Here is a 19,986-nt window from a genome sequence, read left to right on the forward strand (position 1 = left end):
ATTTCAAGGAGCGGTAGAGAAGAAACAGAGTGGACTAATGGCGGTAAGTGAATCGGGGATGATCACAAGGAAATATCTAGAAATTGCTAGACGCCCTGTAGTTCATCGAAGTTGATGAAAATTTCGTAAACAGGAAGTTACCGCAGGAGAGGGAAGGGCCAAGAAAAACGGAAGAAGTGGGAGAGAGCGAATGAGATGATGGAGAACGAACGACGATTGGATCAAAATACTGTAGAATGAGCGGCTGAAACAAAAGGCAGATGCAAGACAGGAAAGGAAAGTTTTTTGTGGGAGAGTGGTGAGTTTTGGCAGTGTGGAAGTTTGGAGAGTTCCCGTGGAGATGCCTGAGTGATGTGCGGCTGGAAAGAAATCCCGAGAAGTGCCGGGAGAATCGCCAGAAAGTAGCGGCCAGAGTAATGAGTTGTGGGAGATGCTGTTTAAGAGTTGTTGAAATAGGAAGGAGATAATCCTTGAAAGATGGAAACACCTATACTGGAGCTGAGTAAAAAGGATCGAAAAGCCTCACCATAGAACGATAAGGAAGAGCTACATAGCCAGGCTTCTTAATAAAGCAGTAAGAAGAGTCCTGATAATCCTATTATGCTTCCCAGTTTCGTCGAACTGATCAGACGCCCAAAAAGCAGGCCGGAGCAACTTATTTAATAGCCGTATGGAAAGAAGAGCGAGTTCCTGAACGTAGGAGAATCCCTGTAGATGAACAGCAGTACTTTGCCGATGAAAAATTCCAGTTGGAGCCTGATGATGCCCTATGCTGTCGATGATGAGTCGCCCCTGAACTGAGAAAAGGTAGTGTAAAGAGTGATTCCCTAAGTTAATATGTAAGTACGAGATAATAATTTTAAGCTAGATTTGAAGAGAAGGACTTTAGAAAAATGTTTATTTAGTTGATAGTAGATTTGAAGAGAAGGACTTTAGAAAAATGTTTATTTAGTTGATAGTAGATTTGGTATTGATTAGTATAAAAGGAAGAAAAGGGTTCATAGATGTATGTACTTCATCTCAAGGATAAGTTAAAGCAAGGAAGATTTAGATACATGTACTTGAGACTGGTATGTTCTAAGTTAAGAAGTAAAGGTGTTCTATGTACTTGAAACGTTACAAGATATTAAGATTGAATTATTTTGGAAGGGATAAATTAATGAAAGATTATAGCGGGGATTTATAAATCTAGGACAATATCCATAGAGGTGTTAAGCCCACTGAGGTAATTCCAGTTGGGAAGTTTAACTGTTAGAAAGTAAAAATAATGTTATGAGATGTAACCTAAACCAGAAGGAGAAAAGCAGAAAGACACGAAGAGACATATTATATCATTTGCTATTAATTTTACATCTTAACACACATATAATGCCAGTTATTAACATTATACCAATTGATGTTGTATGATACAATTCTTTAATGTATATACTGTGAAATAAACAAATTTATATATGTTTATCATGTGTAGTATTGAGTCATTCTGAATACTCAGCCAGTCCAGAGGAGACATACACGAACTATTATTCCCCCAGAATCTGTGATCTTCTGTGCAGTATACAAGTCAGGTGTTAACGTGGAGGGGAGGTAAATTAAGGGGGAAATTTAATTGAGAAATACAAAGTTAAAAGAGGTGGGTCTGGAAGGTTAACGGATTTATTAATAAATAAATAAATAATAATAAAAGAAAAAAGTATTATCCCCTAGAATAACTAACACCACAAAACTAACCACCCCCCACATAACCACTTCCACTTCACCCCTCTGTTCGTTCGAAATACCTGTCCAGCTGAGCCTTAAACTTATTTAGGCTATCAACTTCCACGACAAGGGATGGAAGTCTGTTCCACCTACCAACCACCCGCTGGCTAAAGGCAAATTTCCGCACATCTATCCTACATCTGTCTTTCCTCAATTTGAATTTATGCCCTCTCAGGTGATTATTCTGAGCAAGAGGAAGAATCCCATCAGCATTGAGCATGCTCAAACCATTCAAGGCTTTGTACACCTCTATCAGATCACCTCGCTGGTGCCTAGTTTCCAGACACTGTAATTCGCAAAACTTAAGCCTTTCTTCGTAAGAGCACCCCTTTGTCCCATTCACCAATCTAGTTGCCCTTCTCTGTACTCGTTCCAGCAGCTCTACATCCTTCTTGAAATGAGGCCTCCAGGCCTGTATACAGTACTCTAGGTGTGGCCTGACCATTGCCTTATACAAGGGAATAATCACCACCTTATCCCTGCTAGAAAAATTCCTATATATCATTGACAATACACCATGAGCTACTCTTGCAGCCCGTCTGCACTGCTCAGAGAACTTCATATCTGCCTGCACAACCACCCCCAGGTCCCTTTCATTCTCTACCACTGTCAGTGTAGTACCACAGAGTTGATACGTTGCTCTGGGGTTGCTGTTTCCCATATGTAGTACTTTACATTTGTCAATGTTAAACTTCATTTGCCACCTCGAAGCCCATCTGCTCAACCTTTCCAAATCCTGTTGCAGCAGCATAGTGTCAGTAGTGTCCTTGACAACCCTGCCAACCTTCGTATCGTCTGCAAACTTGGACATTAAGCCTGATATACCATCATCAATATCATTTATAAATACAGAAAACAATAAAGGACCCAATACTGAACCCTGAGGGACTCCACTAATAACATTAGTCCACAATGAGCAGTGTCCATTGATTACCACTCTTTGTCTTCTCCCCCTCAACCACCCCTTTATCCATAGCAGCAATTTGCCTCCAATGCCACACTGCTCCAATTTGTGCAGCAGTCTTCCATGTGCAACAGTATCAAAAGCCTTTCTAAGATCCAAGTATATAATATCAAAGTTATTCCCTGCATCCAGTTCTTTTGTGACTGCATCATAGTATCCAATCAAATTGGTCAGGCAAGACTTACCCTTAACAAAACCATGCTGTGTCCTAGCTATAACTGAAGTCTTGTCTAGATGATCCTGCAGTGCTTCTTTAACCAGTGCCTCCATTAATTTTCCAGGAACAGAAGTTAAACTAACAGGTCTATAATTACTTGTGTCGCCCTTTGATCCTCCTTTGTGAATTGGGGTCACATTTGCACATCTCCAGTCCATGGGTACTTCCCCTGAGTCCAAGGAATCTCTCATAATTATGGCTAAGTGCTTGCTTACTTCCTTTGCTGCTTCCTTTAATATAACTGGATAGATCCCATCCACCCCAAGTGCCTTTCTTGTATTTATCTTCAACAATTTCTCCTCCACTTTACTCTGTTATTACAAGATTCTCTAGCTTACTGCCAGAGTTGAATACACCTCTGGCATTCCCCTCGCTGAATAACTCCTCATGTGTGAATGTCAATGCAAAATATTCATTCAGTTTGTTAGCTAGCTGAGCAGGATCATCAACAGCTGACCCATCGATATCAAGTGGACCAATCTGATTCATCCCCTTCCTTCTAGAGTTTACATAAGTAAAGAACTCTTTTCTGTTTTTCTTCGCATCCCTTGCCAAGGATCTCTCGTAATCTGCCTTCGCCTGCCGAACCTCCTTTGTAACTTGGTTACAGATCAACTTGTATCTATCATAGGCGTCTGTGTCACGTGTTAATTTGTATGTATCCCATGCATTTTTCTTTTCTGCCATATGCCTCATCAGTTCATCTGACATCCATTTAGGCCGAAACCTTGAACAATATTTCTTAGTTGGTATGTAAAGCCTAGTAGCTTCCAAGATAAGTTCTTTGAATGCTTCCCATTTTGAATTTGCTGTTGGCAATATCATCAGTTGATCCCACTGTATAGAATTTAAATACTGTCTCAGTCCATTGTAGTCGCCTTTACGAAAGCAATACCCCTTCCCTTTACCCCTAATAGTAGTTACCTCTTTGAGTAACTCCCACTTCAGCACACTGTGGTCACTGCCACCAAGTGGTTCATTTATCTGCAGATTCTTAATGCATGAAGAATCACTACTGATAATCAAATCAAGAGTATTACTCCCTCTATTACCTCCCGAACATGCTGATGTAGAAAACAATCATCCAATAAATCCACAAAAGCCTTGCTACTGTGTGAGTGACCAGCCCCCAAATTCCAGTCAATATCTGGGAAATTAAAATCCCCCATTATAAGACTCTCTGATTTACTGCCCCACTCTATTTCTCCGAACAGTTTCTTATTATACTCATCAGAGTCATTAGGCCTATAGCACACTCCTACTCTCAATTTTGATCTCCCAATGCTTATGTCACACCAAACTGACTCGACACTGCACTGTCCAGCGATTTCGACTGGCTTCACTTCCTTGGATTTTGTGTTTTTTAACTAATAGCATAACCCCTCCTCCCTTCCTATCCTGTCTATCCTTTCTGTAGACATTGTACTCCCCAAATTCCAGTTCTGCATTCCTTATATCTGTGTGACACCACGTCTCTGAAATCCCCACAATATCTGCCTTTGATGTTTTGAGCAATACCTCAAATTCATCAAATTTATTTACTAAACTCCTAGCATTGGTGTACACACAAGTATACATGCACCTGTTCTTTTTCTTAGCTACACTAACACAACCCATGTGTTTACTTGTACCCCAATGATTCCCAGCAGTCTCTGAAATATCCTGCATCTTATTTTCCAGGCTGCGGCTCATTCCAATAGAAGCAGTGCAAGAATCACTTTTACCTCTGCCAGTGGCTACTGTTAATCTATTAGTCCTTGTATCCCCCCAATCTAGCAGTTTTCCGACCCACCTAACACTGCCTCGATAGCATCAGCAAACATTCTTGCACCCTTTCTATTTAAGTGTATCCCATCCCTGTAGAAGCAGTCTCTCCTGTTAACAAGTACAGACTTTAATTATATTGAAGAAAGTAGTAGCAGAAGAGGTAATCAAACTGTTTGCTACTATAATTAGACCATCCGTATAGATCAGGTGAAGTCCCTGTAGATTAAAGACGTACAAACATTTCTCCTTTTTAAAAAGTTGACTCAAAGGTGAAATGGGTTATATCTTCCTTGGCAAAGTTTGATACCTGTGTCAGGAATGATTATAGATCCCTTAGTTAAAGTTGTAATGTAAGGTATTGTCTGAGCAGCAGTAGAATTAAGGGAATCACAGCATAGCTTTAAGGAGAAATCCTGTCTGACTAAAGAATTACATGTAAGAAGGATAACTTAAGTTTGAGATCATTTATTTAAATTTTGGTAAAGCTTTTGATGTGGTCATACAGGATGATTGTTGTAGGAATTGGAATGGTGTGGTATTGTAGGGAAGATGGAGGAAAGAGATAGAATGAAAATTCCTATGGGCAGGTTGAGGTTATTCACTAGTTATTCTGCAATGCATTCATGCTACAATTGCATCCCTTCTCACTAACAAACTCTTGGTCTAAGGAAAACACTGCTTATGTAAACAGTTGATTCCACGAACTGTGTGTGAGAAAAGTACGTGAAATGAGAATAGAAGAGGGCAGCAAATAAATTACTTTCAATGATCTGTAGAATTTCTCTCTATTATAGGGCAAATCTATACTATGGATAAAGGTATGATCAAATGGCAGGAGAAGAAAGTACCTATGAATGGGCACTGCTTTTCATGGAATGATGTTGCAAGTGAGGTCACAGTAGATTTTGGGTCTAGCCTTTTACCATTTGTAATTTTTATTAATGATATTGATGTAGATATTTCAAGCTCAATATCTGTTTGCTGATGATACAGAGGTGGGCAGGGTGGTAATGACATTAATCAGGGTATGCTACTTGAACAAGATCTGGATAAGTTATTTGGATGAGCTGAGAAATCACAGCCAAGTTTAACACTGAAATGCATGGCCTTACATTTAGGCAGCAGTAATACCAGAGTAATGTAGCATATTGGTACTACCAAATGCTAAATTGTTGAGAATGAGTTTGGAGCAACTATACAAAGGGTACTAGGAAAGTTTTGCAATACAGCTTTGTTTATTTGATTTTTTCAAAGTAATTTCCTCTACATTCAATACACCTCTCCATCCTCCGAAACCAATCTTTAAACCAGTTCTGCCAAGTTTCACTAGGGAGTAAAACACACTCATTGTCCCAAGCCCGTAGAAGGTCCTCATCACTGGAAAACCGCCTCCCTTTTAGCTTCATTTTCACATGCGGGAACAGTGCAAAGTCGCAGGGAGCAAGGTCTGGACTGTAGGGAGGGTGCTCGAGAAGTTTCAGTCCTGTCGTGGTCAAATATTCGGTGCAGGCTTTGGCGCGGTGAGCTGCATCATTATCGTGATGGAGGTACCAGGTGTCCATTCTTGACTTTGGCCGCAGGTTCTTCATAGATCCAATGACTTTAGGCAGGCATTGTTCAGTATACCACTTAGCTGTGACTGTCTTCTGCGTGTCCAAAACGACACGTTCCACAATTCCACTCGATTTGAAAAATACAGGTATCATTTTCTTCTTTACAGATCGGGATTTTCTGACAATTACGGGTGTGTCGTCATCATCAAAGACCCAAACTTTGTTTTGAGCCTTGGTCGGCAGATCGTAATAGTACAGCCAAGTCTCGTCACCTGTCACGATGTTGTTCACATACCGAGATTGTCCCTTTTCAAACTTTTTTAACATCTCCCGGCACCAAGTCACACGTAGTGTCATCTGCTCTTCAGTCAGTTGATGCGGCACCCAGAGAGAACAAAGTTTCTTCACGTGCAAATGATCTTGCAGAATCGAACGAATTGCTGGTGCATTTAGGCCCAAAGTATCCTCTATCTGTTGGTAGGTCACTCGCCTGTTTTCGTCAAGCATTTTCCTCACAGCAGTAACGTTTTCCTCCGTAACTGACGTTCGTGGCCTTCCCGGCCTCTCGGAATCCTCCAGAGTGAAATTTCCCCTTTGGAATTCTCTATACCACCTGAATATCGTTGTACGATGTGGACAATCATCATCTAGTGCAAGAGTCATTTCTTCTAAGCACTGGTCTATGGTTAAACCACGCACGAAATTATACCGCAAAACTGTCCTTATCTCATTTTGTGACCACGATGCCATCGCAAGCACTTTACACTCTCACTACTAATGAATAACTGAGCCCATCGACTTGGTGCGGAGGCTACTATGCACGTATGAACATGTCTCAACATGCAGCAACAAGCAGCTTCCTGTGATTCATTGTTGCGTCATATTGCAAAACTTTCCTAGTACCCTTTGTATAATCAGATTATGAAGTTTTCTAGACAGTGTAGACAAGCTGCTTTGACTGCTCACAGAATTCTATAAATTATATATAGGAACTTTGCTGGTAGAGGATGAGGTGTTTATTCTATTATGTAAAGTAGTGGTTGGGCTGAATTTTGAATATTGCATACAGGCTTGGAGACATTTTAGTTAACCTGAACATTTTTGGTGATGGTAAAGAGCAAAAAAGAGATTAAGGATGCCACATTGGGGCATGCCATATTGGGGAGGGAAAGGGGGAGGCTTATAGGTTGTAATGTGTGAAAGTATCTATCTGAGTGGTGACTTAAATGTGGTGCTCAAGAGCCCAAAAGGTTTGATTAAACTAAATGGTGCAGTCATAATTACATGTGATGTATACAAACAAGAGAACATAAATTAAGAAGGGAAAACCCTAAAATAGTTGTACAAATATTTACTTTTAGTCAGAGTGGCATTTACTCTTATGATGGGCAGAAGTTTATCTAAATTTAAAGAATAAATGGACAGGTACTTAATAGAAATGGACAAATGAAGTGAAGGAAGGTGAAATTGGTTGATTTTTATTATTTTTTTTAAGTATAGTAATTCCATCCCCCAACTGCATATTTGAGATAATGTGTTTTTATTTTTGTTTACCAAAGTTTTGTAATGCACTTTTTTTAAGCATGGTTCTGTCTAGTCTCCTTAAGCAAAAGAACATAATTATTGCATCTGTCTCCCATAGATTGTGGGAAGGGGGATTCAAGTGGGTAATTGCAGTTAATGCAGAGAGAGATGATTTGTTATTCTGTTGTCTTTAAAACAATAGAGGAAGAAAGGGATTTAGTGGTTATTAAATGGTAGTTGTGAAATGCTCTGTGCAGTGCAGACAGGTGTGAAGGAGAGCACATTGCCTCCTGTCAATATGTTGAACAAATACTTGTAAAGATATGGAAGCTGTAACCTCATTATTCAAGGAAAGGAAGTCTGCATGTTAAATGCTGTGTCAAGGTGGGCTTCAGTACTTTTCTTTCTTGGTATAGAACACCCCCCCCCCCCTTCTTGGAAAGGCTCAAAGGTGCCTGGCAAGACTGTCAAATTAACTCATAGAAGTTATAGACTGGATAATAGGAAATTTTACTTTAGTCAGGATTTATTAATCTTTGCTAGTTGAGGCCAGTGGCTGGAGAAATTCAAAGATCAGGAGGATCAGTACCCATTGGAGGAGGGAAAAGCAATATAGGTACTGCTTCAAAAATTCTCTTCTCAAAATTCAAAATTCTCTTAAGTCCTGTCAAAAGTGGCAGTTACATTGCAGAAAGAATGATGCAGTATCTATTCTGGTATTAGATTCTAGTGAAATTTATGTTGTGCTGTTTTATTATTAGAGTATATGCTTGCCTGATCTTAATAGGTAAAGATGCTAATATTTTAGCAAGTAGTGTACCTTCCCAAGATGACAACGTATGACCTCTGTATTAATGTTTTTATTATTTTAGGAAAAGTCATGTTTGTTGCAGCAGCTAGAATCGTATACTGAAAGAAAAATAGATTCTGAAACTGAGGAAGAACATGAAAGGTTAGTTTGCACATTTATTTTTAATGCTTATGTTATTGTTATATTTATTTATGTATTTATAAATAAATTTACTGTTTTGAACATTCTTTTGTGAGAGTGCATAATTTATTTAGATTAGGAAATCACTCGTCTGAATTTCTTTATTGTCCACATGAAAAAATAATTACCTGTGATTAAACATACAGAGTAAAATTCATGTGACAGTTCAACCCCATGAGGCCAGAGCATAATAGGGGTTTTAAATATTAATATACACAAATTTTCTTGTCACAGTTGACAGCTAAAAATACAAAACAATAAATTTACAAGTTGGCTAATCAAAGGTGCTTAAGACATATGGTATAACTCTTCTTGGTACCAAGAGGAGTTATACCAGATGTCACAGTCAGTACACTGAAAGGACAGAATTCATGGGGTTCTTGGGCAATGCGAAACTATCACCCTTCTTGCTAGTGGACGAACCCACTGCTTGGCAGTTATATAGGTACTGCATTCATGTAGGCGGTAATTCAATGTCAGTATGGATAAAACTCGTGAGTTAAACTTTGAAAGAGGGATGATAGTGGGTGCCCAACATATGGGTCACTATCACAGAGGTGGTACAGAAATTGCACTATCCCTGTTTGACAGCATCAAAAGTGTATCGTAAATATGCCATTTCCTGAATAACATTTCATCATGGGCAGAGAAAGGTGGTGGATAAAAGTGGCCGCCGACACCTGTCTCACGTTGTTTCAGCCAACCGGAGAATGTCAGTGGCACAAATCACCACTGACTTCAACGAGGGAGATGGCAGAAATGTCTCCACCAAGACCATCAGGCAATCATTAGCTGCAATAGGTTATGGAAGCTGCTGACCCATTGCTAACACCATGACACAGGACTCAACTGCGCAAAAGAACATCAGTACTGGACTTGTATGGTTGAAGATGGGTTTCCTGGTCCGATGAGTCCTGTTTCTCGTTATTTTGAGTGGACAGGAGGGTGTGTATCTGGAGGGAACCACACGAAACTATGCACCCGTCATGCCAACAAGGAACTGTTCAGGCTCATGGGTCCTTTTAGACATTGAGTTAACTGCCAAATTAATTAAAAAAATGCCAGTAGTGCATTATAAAAATATTACAGCACTTGGAAAATAAGTTTGGAATCAAAAATTACATCCAGAACTTTAATTTCCATACCAGTTACTTGAACATAAAAATTAGATAACAAAAAAAAAATAATAATAAAATAAATAAAAAATAAATATATATAATATATATTTATCTACACACACACACACACACACACACACACACACTGTAAATAAAAGGGAAATGGGGGAAGACTTTCATTTTGGAAAGATGAGAGGAGGTAGTGTAGTTACAAATTGAAAAAGTAAAAAGCATAATAATAAAAGATAAGAAATAATACATTGTGTGTAATGATACATTTAATGCACTATTTCTTGTCTTTTACTATGCTTTTTACCTTTTCAATTTGTAACTATACTACTTCCTCTCACCTTTCCAAAATGGAACAGGCTTCCATTTTTCTTTTCTTTCCTGTTAACAACTTTTATCTATACGTAATACAATTATGATCATTGGGTGCTTTCCATCTATCAGTGGCCCTTTGCGCCTCCGTGGGCAGGAGCAGCAGTGCATAACACATGCTTCTTGATTAGACCGGGATTCGAGCCCTTTAGCACCAAATACGGAGGATGTGGAAAGGTCAGGGAATGACCACTGCATATCCCAGGAGCAATATGGTCTTAGTTGCTAATGCTCCTAAAAACCAAGCAACAACAGTGGCCCTTGTCCATACGTTTCCTTTATACCTTTCTTTCCAAAAAATTTTGATAGTTATATATTTGGATGGCAATATAGATTGCAAAAGTTTTCAAGACAGTATTTCCAATCTGTGCTGTGACTCTTTATGTATTTGCAGAAAATTTCAGGTGTGTAAGTATATTCTCCTTTACAGAGGGTATTGAAGTGTAGAAGGTGAATGAATGCAACTCCTTAAAAAAGAAATTCATGAAGACATGCAACAAACATTAGGGAAATCTTGTTCTTCCTATGCCATGGTCAAAAACTAGGTTGCAAAATTTAAGCATGGACAAGACAGTGTTAAAAGAAAATGTCCTGCAGTAGGAGGCCTATTACTGTGTTGATGCTTGCAAATGTGGATGCCCTTCGTGACCTAATCGTGCAAGAATGCTTCGATAGCATTGAGGCAACATTCGGCATCTCTCATGAGTGATCTCATGCTATTGTGGTGAATGTTTTGGAATGAAGGTTTCTTTGAGGTGAATCCCACAAGCACTGATGTGGATTGAAGTGGGAAAGAGAGGAGTTATCATGAGATTGTGCAGCATTTCGAAAGTGACGAAGCTCAGTTTTGGGGATGGTATGTTCACTACTGATGAGAAGTAGGTACACCACTTTGACCTTGAAACAAAGAACAATGGAAGCATTCCCCCTCCCCCCAAAAGCTTTGGGAGTGGAAGTTGGCTGGAAAAGTCATGCATCTTCTGGAATGCCAAAGGAGTGAGCCAGATTGATTTCCTGGAACAAGGTGCTTCTATCAGTGCTGAGTATTATTCTACACTACTGAGATATTTCTGCGAGGAATTGAAGCTCAAGAAGCGTGGGAAATTGGCAAAAAGTCATCTTGCATCAAGACAATGCACCAGTGCACACAGTGTTTGTGACTCAGGCAACACTGTGATTGCAGTTTGAGCTACTACAGCATTCCTCTTACTCATTGGATTTAGTTCCATTGGACTATTTTCCAAGTCTCAAAGGATATATTCAACTGCACCAATCTATGATGGATGCAATCAGCAACTGGTTTGAGTTAAAATCTTCTGAATTTTATTTGACTGGGTTACGAAAGCTAATGGATGTGGCAGAAAGTGTATTGACTTAAGGGGGCACTATATTGAAAAATGGGCTTTCACAATTTTCCAGCATTCCATTTCTGTTGGCTAGAAAGTTTCTAACCTTCCCTTATATATATTATGTGTACAGGTAGCCCTCGTATATATGTACAGGTAACATCAGATTTGCGTTAATTCGCAATAGTGCCGATCACTAACCACAACGCCATTTTTATTTATTTTTGCCATATTTTTATAAATTGAAAGTTTGACAAAATTTATCAGCATTATACTGAGCTACGTATCATGCACTGTTCACGTGATTTAGGACAATCTGAGCCAATCAGCAATTAGCGCATTTGTATCAGAGACGAGAAAGATTTCCGCCCTCAAAGTAAACCACTCGTGGATGCGGTGAAGCATTCAGTTGGTTGTTGTTTACGTTATTATACGTGTTGGAAATTTATTATACTAACTTTTTTTATTAATTGTGCTATTAATAAATTAAAATAATGATAGTGATAGCCGTGTGCAGTTTTTTTCCAATCGTGTTATAAAGTTTTTTTTATTTAATAGAATAAAGACATGCCATGTCTGGTAAAAATAGTTAATTGAATCCTAGAGTAATATTCGGAGGATGGAATCTGGTGAAAGCCACCCTAATGTGTGTGTATGGCTATGAATATGCCTCCATCTACAATTACTACAACTATGAAGAATGCTAATAAAACAATCAGTGCAAAGTGGTAGGTAAAATTTTTGGTGCCCAGAACCAAATCCTGCGATTTCTGATTGACTCCATTATATAAAGGGTTCCATTTTGCACCTAACCCCAACGTAAATCAAGGTGTGTGTGTGTGTGTGTGTGTGTGTGTGTGTGTGTGTAACTTAAGGTTGATTTGAGGAATATTTGGCAAGTCGTGCAACTGGCAGAAACCATTGATGGATATTCTTCAATGGCGAAAATGAGACATTTTCCAGTAATCTGCTTATCTGGAGAACTGCATGAAAAGACTGGAATAATCAAGGATTTTGTGTAGCATTTCAAAGAATTGAGAGGAGCAATTTACTTCTTGGGGGTCAGTTTCTTTGCTGTTCTCAAAGTTCGTTAAGTAAAATAATATTTTTCCCCTGAAAACTGATTTTATTAAAGTTAACTACAGTCAGTCATCGTATAGCATGATAGTTGTGTTCCTAGACCTAACCCTATTTTTCCCTATGGGAAAAATAGGGTTAGGTGCCGACCACCCAACATTGAACACACATTTGTAACCAAAACTTTACCAAACACAATAAATAATCGTCATAAAATACTTACGTATTTTATGTAATAAAATACGTAATAGTTGTAATAAAATCACGTTATAAAATATTGCTAATGCTTTTGCTTCTATTGTAAGCAAACTTGTTTTTTATTTAATTTTCGATCCAAACAGATGACAGCTGTTCCATCTCTTCCAATTCTTTGTGTCTTAATCCAATGGATTTTAATTACACTTTGAGTTGTTCTTGCTGTGAAAGTTTTTTTTTTATTTTTTTATATCTTCTCTGCATTCTTTGTAATTCCCGGCGTTGCCTCATTTAGGTCTGTAGCACGTGCAATATGACATGGTCTTTCATTTCGCTCAAAGCGTTTCACAATTTCATATTTTTCTCTATCGACAGAGGCGGACTGGCCATAAGCCTTACCGGGAAAACCCCAGCGGGCCGGAGGCTGGTGTGATTTTGGCCATAAGCCATAGTATGAGGCCACTACAAATTTTTCCGGGTAAGAATTTTTGACCCAGTCCACCTCTGTTTATCAATATTGCTTTTCTTTTTCTCTCTGAATCTGCAGTATCTTCACCAGGATTCTTCCTTTTCACACCTTTCTCATTTTTTACTCATTTTTTAGGGAATAAAGCACAATTACAAAACGAGGAGGCAAGCTTGATACACATAAACAAACAAAGCTGCACGCGTATACAATAATAAACAGCTGAATAAACAACACTGTAAAGGCAGAGATACACTATTAACACCTCACATTTTACTAAAGCACATTTCTAGGGGTTACTACCATAAAACAATAAAAACAATTTCCAGTTGCGTTTCTGCTAGTGGAATCTGTTATAAACTCGATCTAATTGCATTTGCGATTATACCGATAGCTGGAATTGTTGGTTTTTACGTTATTATGGTGAAATGTGTTTCTCCTTCACTGATATAAAAAAACATAAATACATTTTCAGAATCTTCTCTTTATTCCTATCGTGTTGCGTTCGACTGCCATTTCTTGTAAACACAAAGGCGAATCACGCATAAGCGAATTCAGTTCATGTTATATAAGATATTGTTTCCCTGTTTATAAATTGTGTATGATCGAATTCGTGTAATGTAAACACGTGTTATACGAGGACTGACTGTATTTGTAATTGTTTTGTTTTATTAAATTTTTTTTTTCTAGTATATGAATGGGTTTTGCCATTTTTATGTAGTGGTGTAAGGTTAGTGTATAGATTTATTCTGGAAATTAATGATTATATATATTCATTGAGGAGGAAAGGGATTTGGGAACAATATGGGCAAATGTGAAGTTTTCCGAACAGTGTAAACAGGCAGCCAGGGAAGCCCATGGTGTCCTGTTGATGATTTATCAAATGTTATCCCACTGTATAAGGCAATTATATGATCACATTTGGAACACTGTGTTCAAGTATGGAGACCTCATCTGAAAAAAAGACATTGAGCTTCTTGAAAAGGTCCAAAGATGGGCAACTTGATGAGGAAAGACTGCAATTATGTGGACTTACAGAGCTTGGCAACCATTTACCTCAGTGGTGACCTAATTGAGGTTTATAAGGCACTAGATTGTAGGCAAGTTTTCTTTTAGCCAGTGAGTCGTTGAATGTTGGAACAAGCTGCCCTCGGAGGTAGAGGTTCATGGCTTGAATCAATTCAAAGATGAAATGGATAGTTACATGTGTGAAGAGAGAAGCATATAATTTGTATTTTTTTATCTACTTTTTTTTTTTTTTTTTTTTTTTGCCAATGCAGCAAAAGTCTGTTTTTGCACTGTATGGCGAATACTATTAATATTATTATTAAAATTGCACATAATGTTCAGTTTGTCATAGTGATTTATGATTTCTTGGAAGAAAGATGACAATTCAAATTAGTATTAGTGTTGTTAATAGTGGCAAATTGGGAGTTACTAAATTTGCAGCAAAGGATACAAAATTGTATTCAGCATATTGTGATAAATAATATAGAACATGGATATTACTGTTTTATAGCTAATTATATCTTCGAGCAGTGTGTAAATTTTTGTTTGTTTGTTAAGATTGTCAGTAAAAAAAAAAAAATTTTTTTGAAGTTTTTAAGCTGAAAAGAACAATTTACTTTTTTTGGGGGTCAGTTTTGTTTTCTGTTTGTTATGCTGCAAGACAGTGTTAAATAAAAACTATTATTATTTTATTTTGTTTTATTTTTCTGAAAACAAATTTAAATTCATTTGTTTGTTCTTATTTATTTTTTTCAAGGAGAAACAAATGCCATAACTGTGAACTACGAGATTCATCATTTCTTATGGATTCTGATGTTGAGACAGAGGAACCATCGTACTGTAGTGAACTGGCTCTAGTAAGACTGAAAAATGGCGTTTTAGCTTATGGCAGTCAGGAATCTCTCCAGTCTGTGGGAAACGTAGTATCTTATGAAAGTAATGATACACTTAATCAGGCTTCTGTTGAAAATAAGTTACAGGCTCATATAGATGCCAATTACAATAATTTGTTAGCAAAATATAATGTTATGTTAAATGGGAAGTCTGTAGATGATGAAAATCATGTGCTTAATTCGCAGCAAACCGAGGTAAATAGTTTGCATAATCCAGATTCAATTGAATTGCTTTCTCAGAGTCATTATTTGCAAAACATAAAGTCAGTCTCGGATATGTCTGAAGGAGAGTCAACCCTGTCTTCAGGATTTTCAGAAACAGAGCGAGCCTGCATAGATCAAGGTGTACAGACTGATATAGTAGAAGTTCCAGAAATTTTAGATATGTTGGCTCTCAATATCTCTTCTAAACCATCTTCAGGAAAGTTTAAATCATCAGAATATAGAAAATTATTTGAAGAGACTTTTGCTGTTGTGAATCTTTCTGCTCGAGCTAGAGAAACTTTAAACATCATTAAAGCAGGCCTCATAAATAAAGATGATTTAGAGGAGAAAAAGAGTGTGCCAACAACAAGCAGCACAAGTCGAGACAAGAAGGATACTCAGGTGCCAAATATTCCACAGAACTCATCAAGAGTTACTTCACAGCAACCCTCCCATACTCAGTCATCACACAATGGACCTAAAAGAAATAAATGGCACAGAGAAAGATTTTCAAATGTAAATAAACATCCAGTATATAAAGAAGGGATTCAGATACCCCCACCTCCTCCACCATCTACTGAATTGTCACGAATAAGTCTTCCAGGAGTCCTTACATATGCTGAAGTTGTTAGACGGTCACGCCAACGAACAAATAAGTAGTTTAAGGCTTTAGCACACCATTACTGTAATTATTTGTTGTTAATAATAGCTGGCATAAGTATGAATGTTGAAGTAAGGTGTTAGATATTCATTAACTAAAATTTTAATATTTTGAGATTTTTGTATATTATGTCCTATAGTGAACAGAATTGTTTAACCTTTGGGATAAGTTCAGTTTTATTTATTGAAGTATTTCTGAGTATTTTAAATTCTATCTATAGAATTCCAAATGGTATCTGTTATTGAAGTATAATTAATAATTCTTAACTGCTAAAGTTATTTAACACTTACTTTAGAAAGATACAAATTTTTTATGGATTTACAAATTACAAGTTATTGTGCCATTTTAATGCTTGGTCATTAAGTCAAGAAAATGTTTTGCATTAAGGACTTTGTGTTGTAAATTTTTCGTATTCAGTGTTGAGACAGTTTTCTTGACTTAGTCGCATTGAAAAAAAAAGCTTGTACTATTGCTACAGTTGCTTAATCAAATACTCAAGTATAATATTTGTTGTTTATTTTGATTTTATCGTTAAAAAAGGGCTTTTAAAATCGTCAACTATTAAGTATTGTATATTAACAGTCTTGCCACATTCCTCTCACGTGTAATTGTAATTGGATCAACATGTATTTTAGTGAAAGGTAAGAAATGTTTACATTAATTTGTTCATTGTTTATAACCATCTTTACATTCTGTGTGTTACATTAGTGCATTTGTTAAAATGTATGCTCTATTATCTCTATGTCATAAAATGTGTTATCCTGTCTTAATTTTTAGTGTGTGTATCTGAGCTTGATATCACAATAATACAGTGAATCAGTATTTCAGTATTTCGAAATAATTTATCTGAGAGAGCGAGAGCACACGCGCAAAAGGATACCCACTAAGTACAGTATGTAACAGTTTTGCATTAGACTTTGAAATATAAAATCGATTAACTGGAGGCTGTAATGCTTTTGTTTTAGTCTCCCACAATGAGGAAAATGTTTTGAAGTGCTATCAAAAAGGGGCAGATCAGCTGCCCCTTGCTAACACTGAATCATTTTAAATTTATGTTATGGTTGGAAGTTGCTTTTCTATCAAAAGCAACTAGAATGAAATTTCTAGTTGTTTTTGATAGAAATTCTCTGGCTAAGCTTATAATGTGAGTGGAGCTGAAATTTTGCGAACATTTGAATATTGTGTGACATTTTGTAAATCTTATTGTTCAGAAAATACCTCACTTGATCTTCTGTTATGCACTGAAACAAATGAGGCAAATATGTGCTGGAAGTCCAAAAAATCAACACATGCTGGTTTGGGGAATGCTAAGATAATATTTACATCATCTAAAGCTTTACAAACTACAGACTTTACCAGTAAGATCACTGCAAAATAATACATTATCACTATAATAGTAGATTATTTTATTCACTGTTTGATTTTTAACATTAAGTATACATTCCACCTGTGCAGGGAAAGTTACAACATGGAAAATATTTGTATTTCAAGTGGAGAAGTCTTATGAATGCCAATAAGGCATGTGTGACAGTCCCACAATGTTTTGTGCATAGAATTTCACAAGTTTTTGGGACTGTATTTTTCCAAAAATACAGTGAACAGATTAGTGTATTTTTATGTTCCAAAACATTTCAATAGATTAAATTTAATACAAAATGTGCACTTAATGCAGAGCTGGTTACTACCCTCCACCTTCCTCATTATCGTCTTATGAATGCCTTCCTCATCACATGTGCAACCATCAAATTGGGAATGTTCTTAATTCTCAGTGATTGGAGACGTGATTCAGACACGTGATTATCATAAAAAAATGCAAGGTACTATCTCTTTTTTTCCACTAATTTTTGGTGAATTAGTAGAGGAAAAAGATTAACCAAGACACGTTCAACTTTTCTGATACATTCTTATTACAATAGATGTTTTCTGCAGCAGTTTCTAGCAAACATATTGAAAATTTATAGAATTGTGACAATTTTTGTTTTATATATAGTATGCAGCTAATTTATAGCAGCTCTTGTTTTGTGCCTTGCAATAGTAAATTTGATTGATTAAAAACTGTACAACTACTTTTGAAGTATCTTGTTTATTAATTATAACACAATATAAAGTAGAGTTCATTGACAATTGTCAGTTTAACTGGTATTAATTGTTAATTGATACATGAGGTTTCTGGAGGAAAACAAGTTAGTTTTGATATAGTTGGGAAGAGAATGGTCCTACTTGCATAACCTCTCTCATGTTATCTGAAGTCAGGGGTATTAACTTGTTTTAGCTAGGGACCAAAACAGGTAAAATGCTCAAGAACTCAGGCCACATGGGTCCTCACAGGAAGTGAGTTTTGGTGCAGAAAAGCAGTTCTTAATTAAAAGAATTTAATTTTCAGTGTTTACTTGTAATTCAATTTTTTTATATTTAATAATTGAAACACACAAATGCAATAATATTGTTAAATACAGAGGAAGACATAACATCATAAAAATTGAATGTTACTGCAGCATTGTTTCTAGCAAACATATTGAAAATTTATAGAATTGTGACAATTTTTGTTTTATATATAGTATGCAGCTAATTTATAGCAATTGTTACTTAAAAATGTATATTTTCAAAAAGTCAATATGAAACCAGATTTTGTTACACTAATTTTAAATGCAGGGGGCACAGTGTTCATGGCTTTGCACACCACCTACATGGCAGGTGGTGTGCAATGCTAAAGGAGTGGTCTGCCAGGTTGGCCACACTGCCTTATTGTCATTCATGGAATTGGATCTTCAGTGTGTGTTGTATCATTGGATTTCAAAGACATAGGCACTGAAATTTCTGTTGCTTTTTTTTCTTTGAGGTTTGGGGGGGGGGGAGCACAGCACAGCATGAGTACAGTCTTGGGAAGCTGCATATTTAGGTGGGGGCATGCAGCACCTTTAAAGCAGTGCTATCCAACTGGAAACTACTGAGGGGCTACATTGCATTTGCCAGCATCACATTACAGAATTTTTTTTTTCTTGTATGCCAATACAGATATTTTTCCTGCTGTGATAAATCTATGAAGTACAGGGACATGAATAAGATTAGATCATGAGATTCAGAACCATAGTTTTTAAGCTTAATATAATACAGGCATACCTCGAATAACGAATAGGATGCGTTCCACGAAATTACTTCGTTAAGCGAAACTTCGTTTTCAGAGGTAAAAATACTATGGCCAGAATAGGGATACGTTCCTACGTAAAGAAAATGAAAAGCTTTTTTTTTCGAACAAAGAAAAGTTTTATTAAATAAACAGTCAACTTACATACAAAGTAAAATCACATTTTAAAATATGAGTCTAAAGTTGATTACTTATGCTTTTTTCTCTTTCATTTAACAATTGCCTATACGGAGTTATTGCATTTAACACTGATCGCTTAACAACAACACTTCTTCCTAAATCAGGATCATTTTCACTAAAAAAATTTAAAACGTTTTCAATGTCATTTAAGCACCTTTTTAAATCTTTGGTTGTTAACACTTTTTCGGCAGGAACTTCTTTAACTTCATCTTCATTATCTTTGTCTTCGTTGCTAACAAGGTTTTCTAAATCTTCCACTGAAAAACCATCATCTTCTGCATTCGATAAATTTCTAACATCCTCTTCATAGACATTTTCAAAACCTATTGATTGAGCCATCTGGATAACTTCATTTCTAATTTCTTGGATGTTATTTTCTTCTTCTAGTACAACTTCTGGCCATATTTTGCGCTAAACTCCATTTAAGCATTTCTTAGTGACTTCTTTCCAAGAACTATCAATGTTTTCAATTGCGTTTTTAATGGTGTAGTTTTTCCAAAAAGTTTTAACTGTCATTTCCTCTTTATCCCCTAGTTCA

At 36.8% G+C, this 19,986-nt stretch overlaps 1 protein-coding gene across 2 annotated transcripts in view; it reads left to right on the forward strand.

The window, feature by feature from the left end:
• The window catches only part of LOC150082973 (cerebellar degeneration-related protein 2-like), a 187,962-nt gene extending 170,279 nt beyond the window's left edge, over positions 1 to 17,683 (forward strand). The window contains exons 6-7 of one of the 2 annotated variants that reach the window (XM_090377705.1): positions 8,656 to 8,735; positions 15,123 to 17,683. In XM_090377705.1, coding sequence (XP_090233831.1) covers positions 8,656 to 8,735; positions 15,123 to 16,122 — 1,080 coding nt within the window. In that variant the 3' untranslated portion in view covers positions 16,123 to 17,683. The remainder of the gene's footprint in view (positions 1 to 8,655; positions 8,736 to 15,122) is intronic. The other variant, XM_090377703.1, reaches the window with a different exon arrangement.
• Positions 17,684 to 19,986: the final 2,303 nt, after the last annotated feature.

The sequence above is a fragment of the Mastigoproctus giganteus genome, chromosome 7, assembly GCF_048544385.1.
Source record: "Mastigoproctus giganteus isolate SK-2022 chromosome 7, ASM4854438v1, whole genome shotgun sequence".
Lineage (NCBI taxonomy): Eukaryota > Metazoa > Arthropoda > Arachnida > Uropygi > Thelyphonidae > Mastigoproctus > Mastigoproctus giganteus.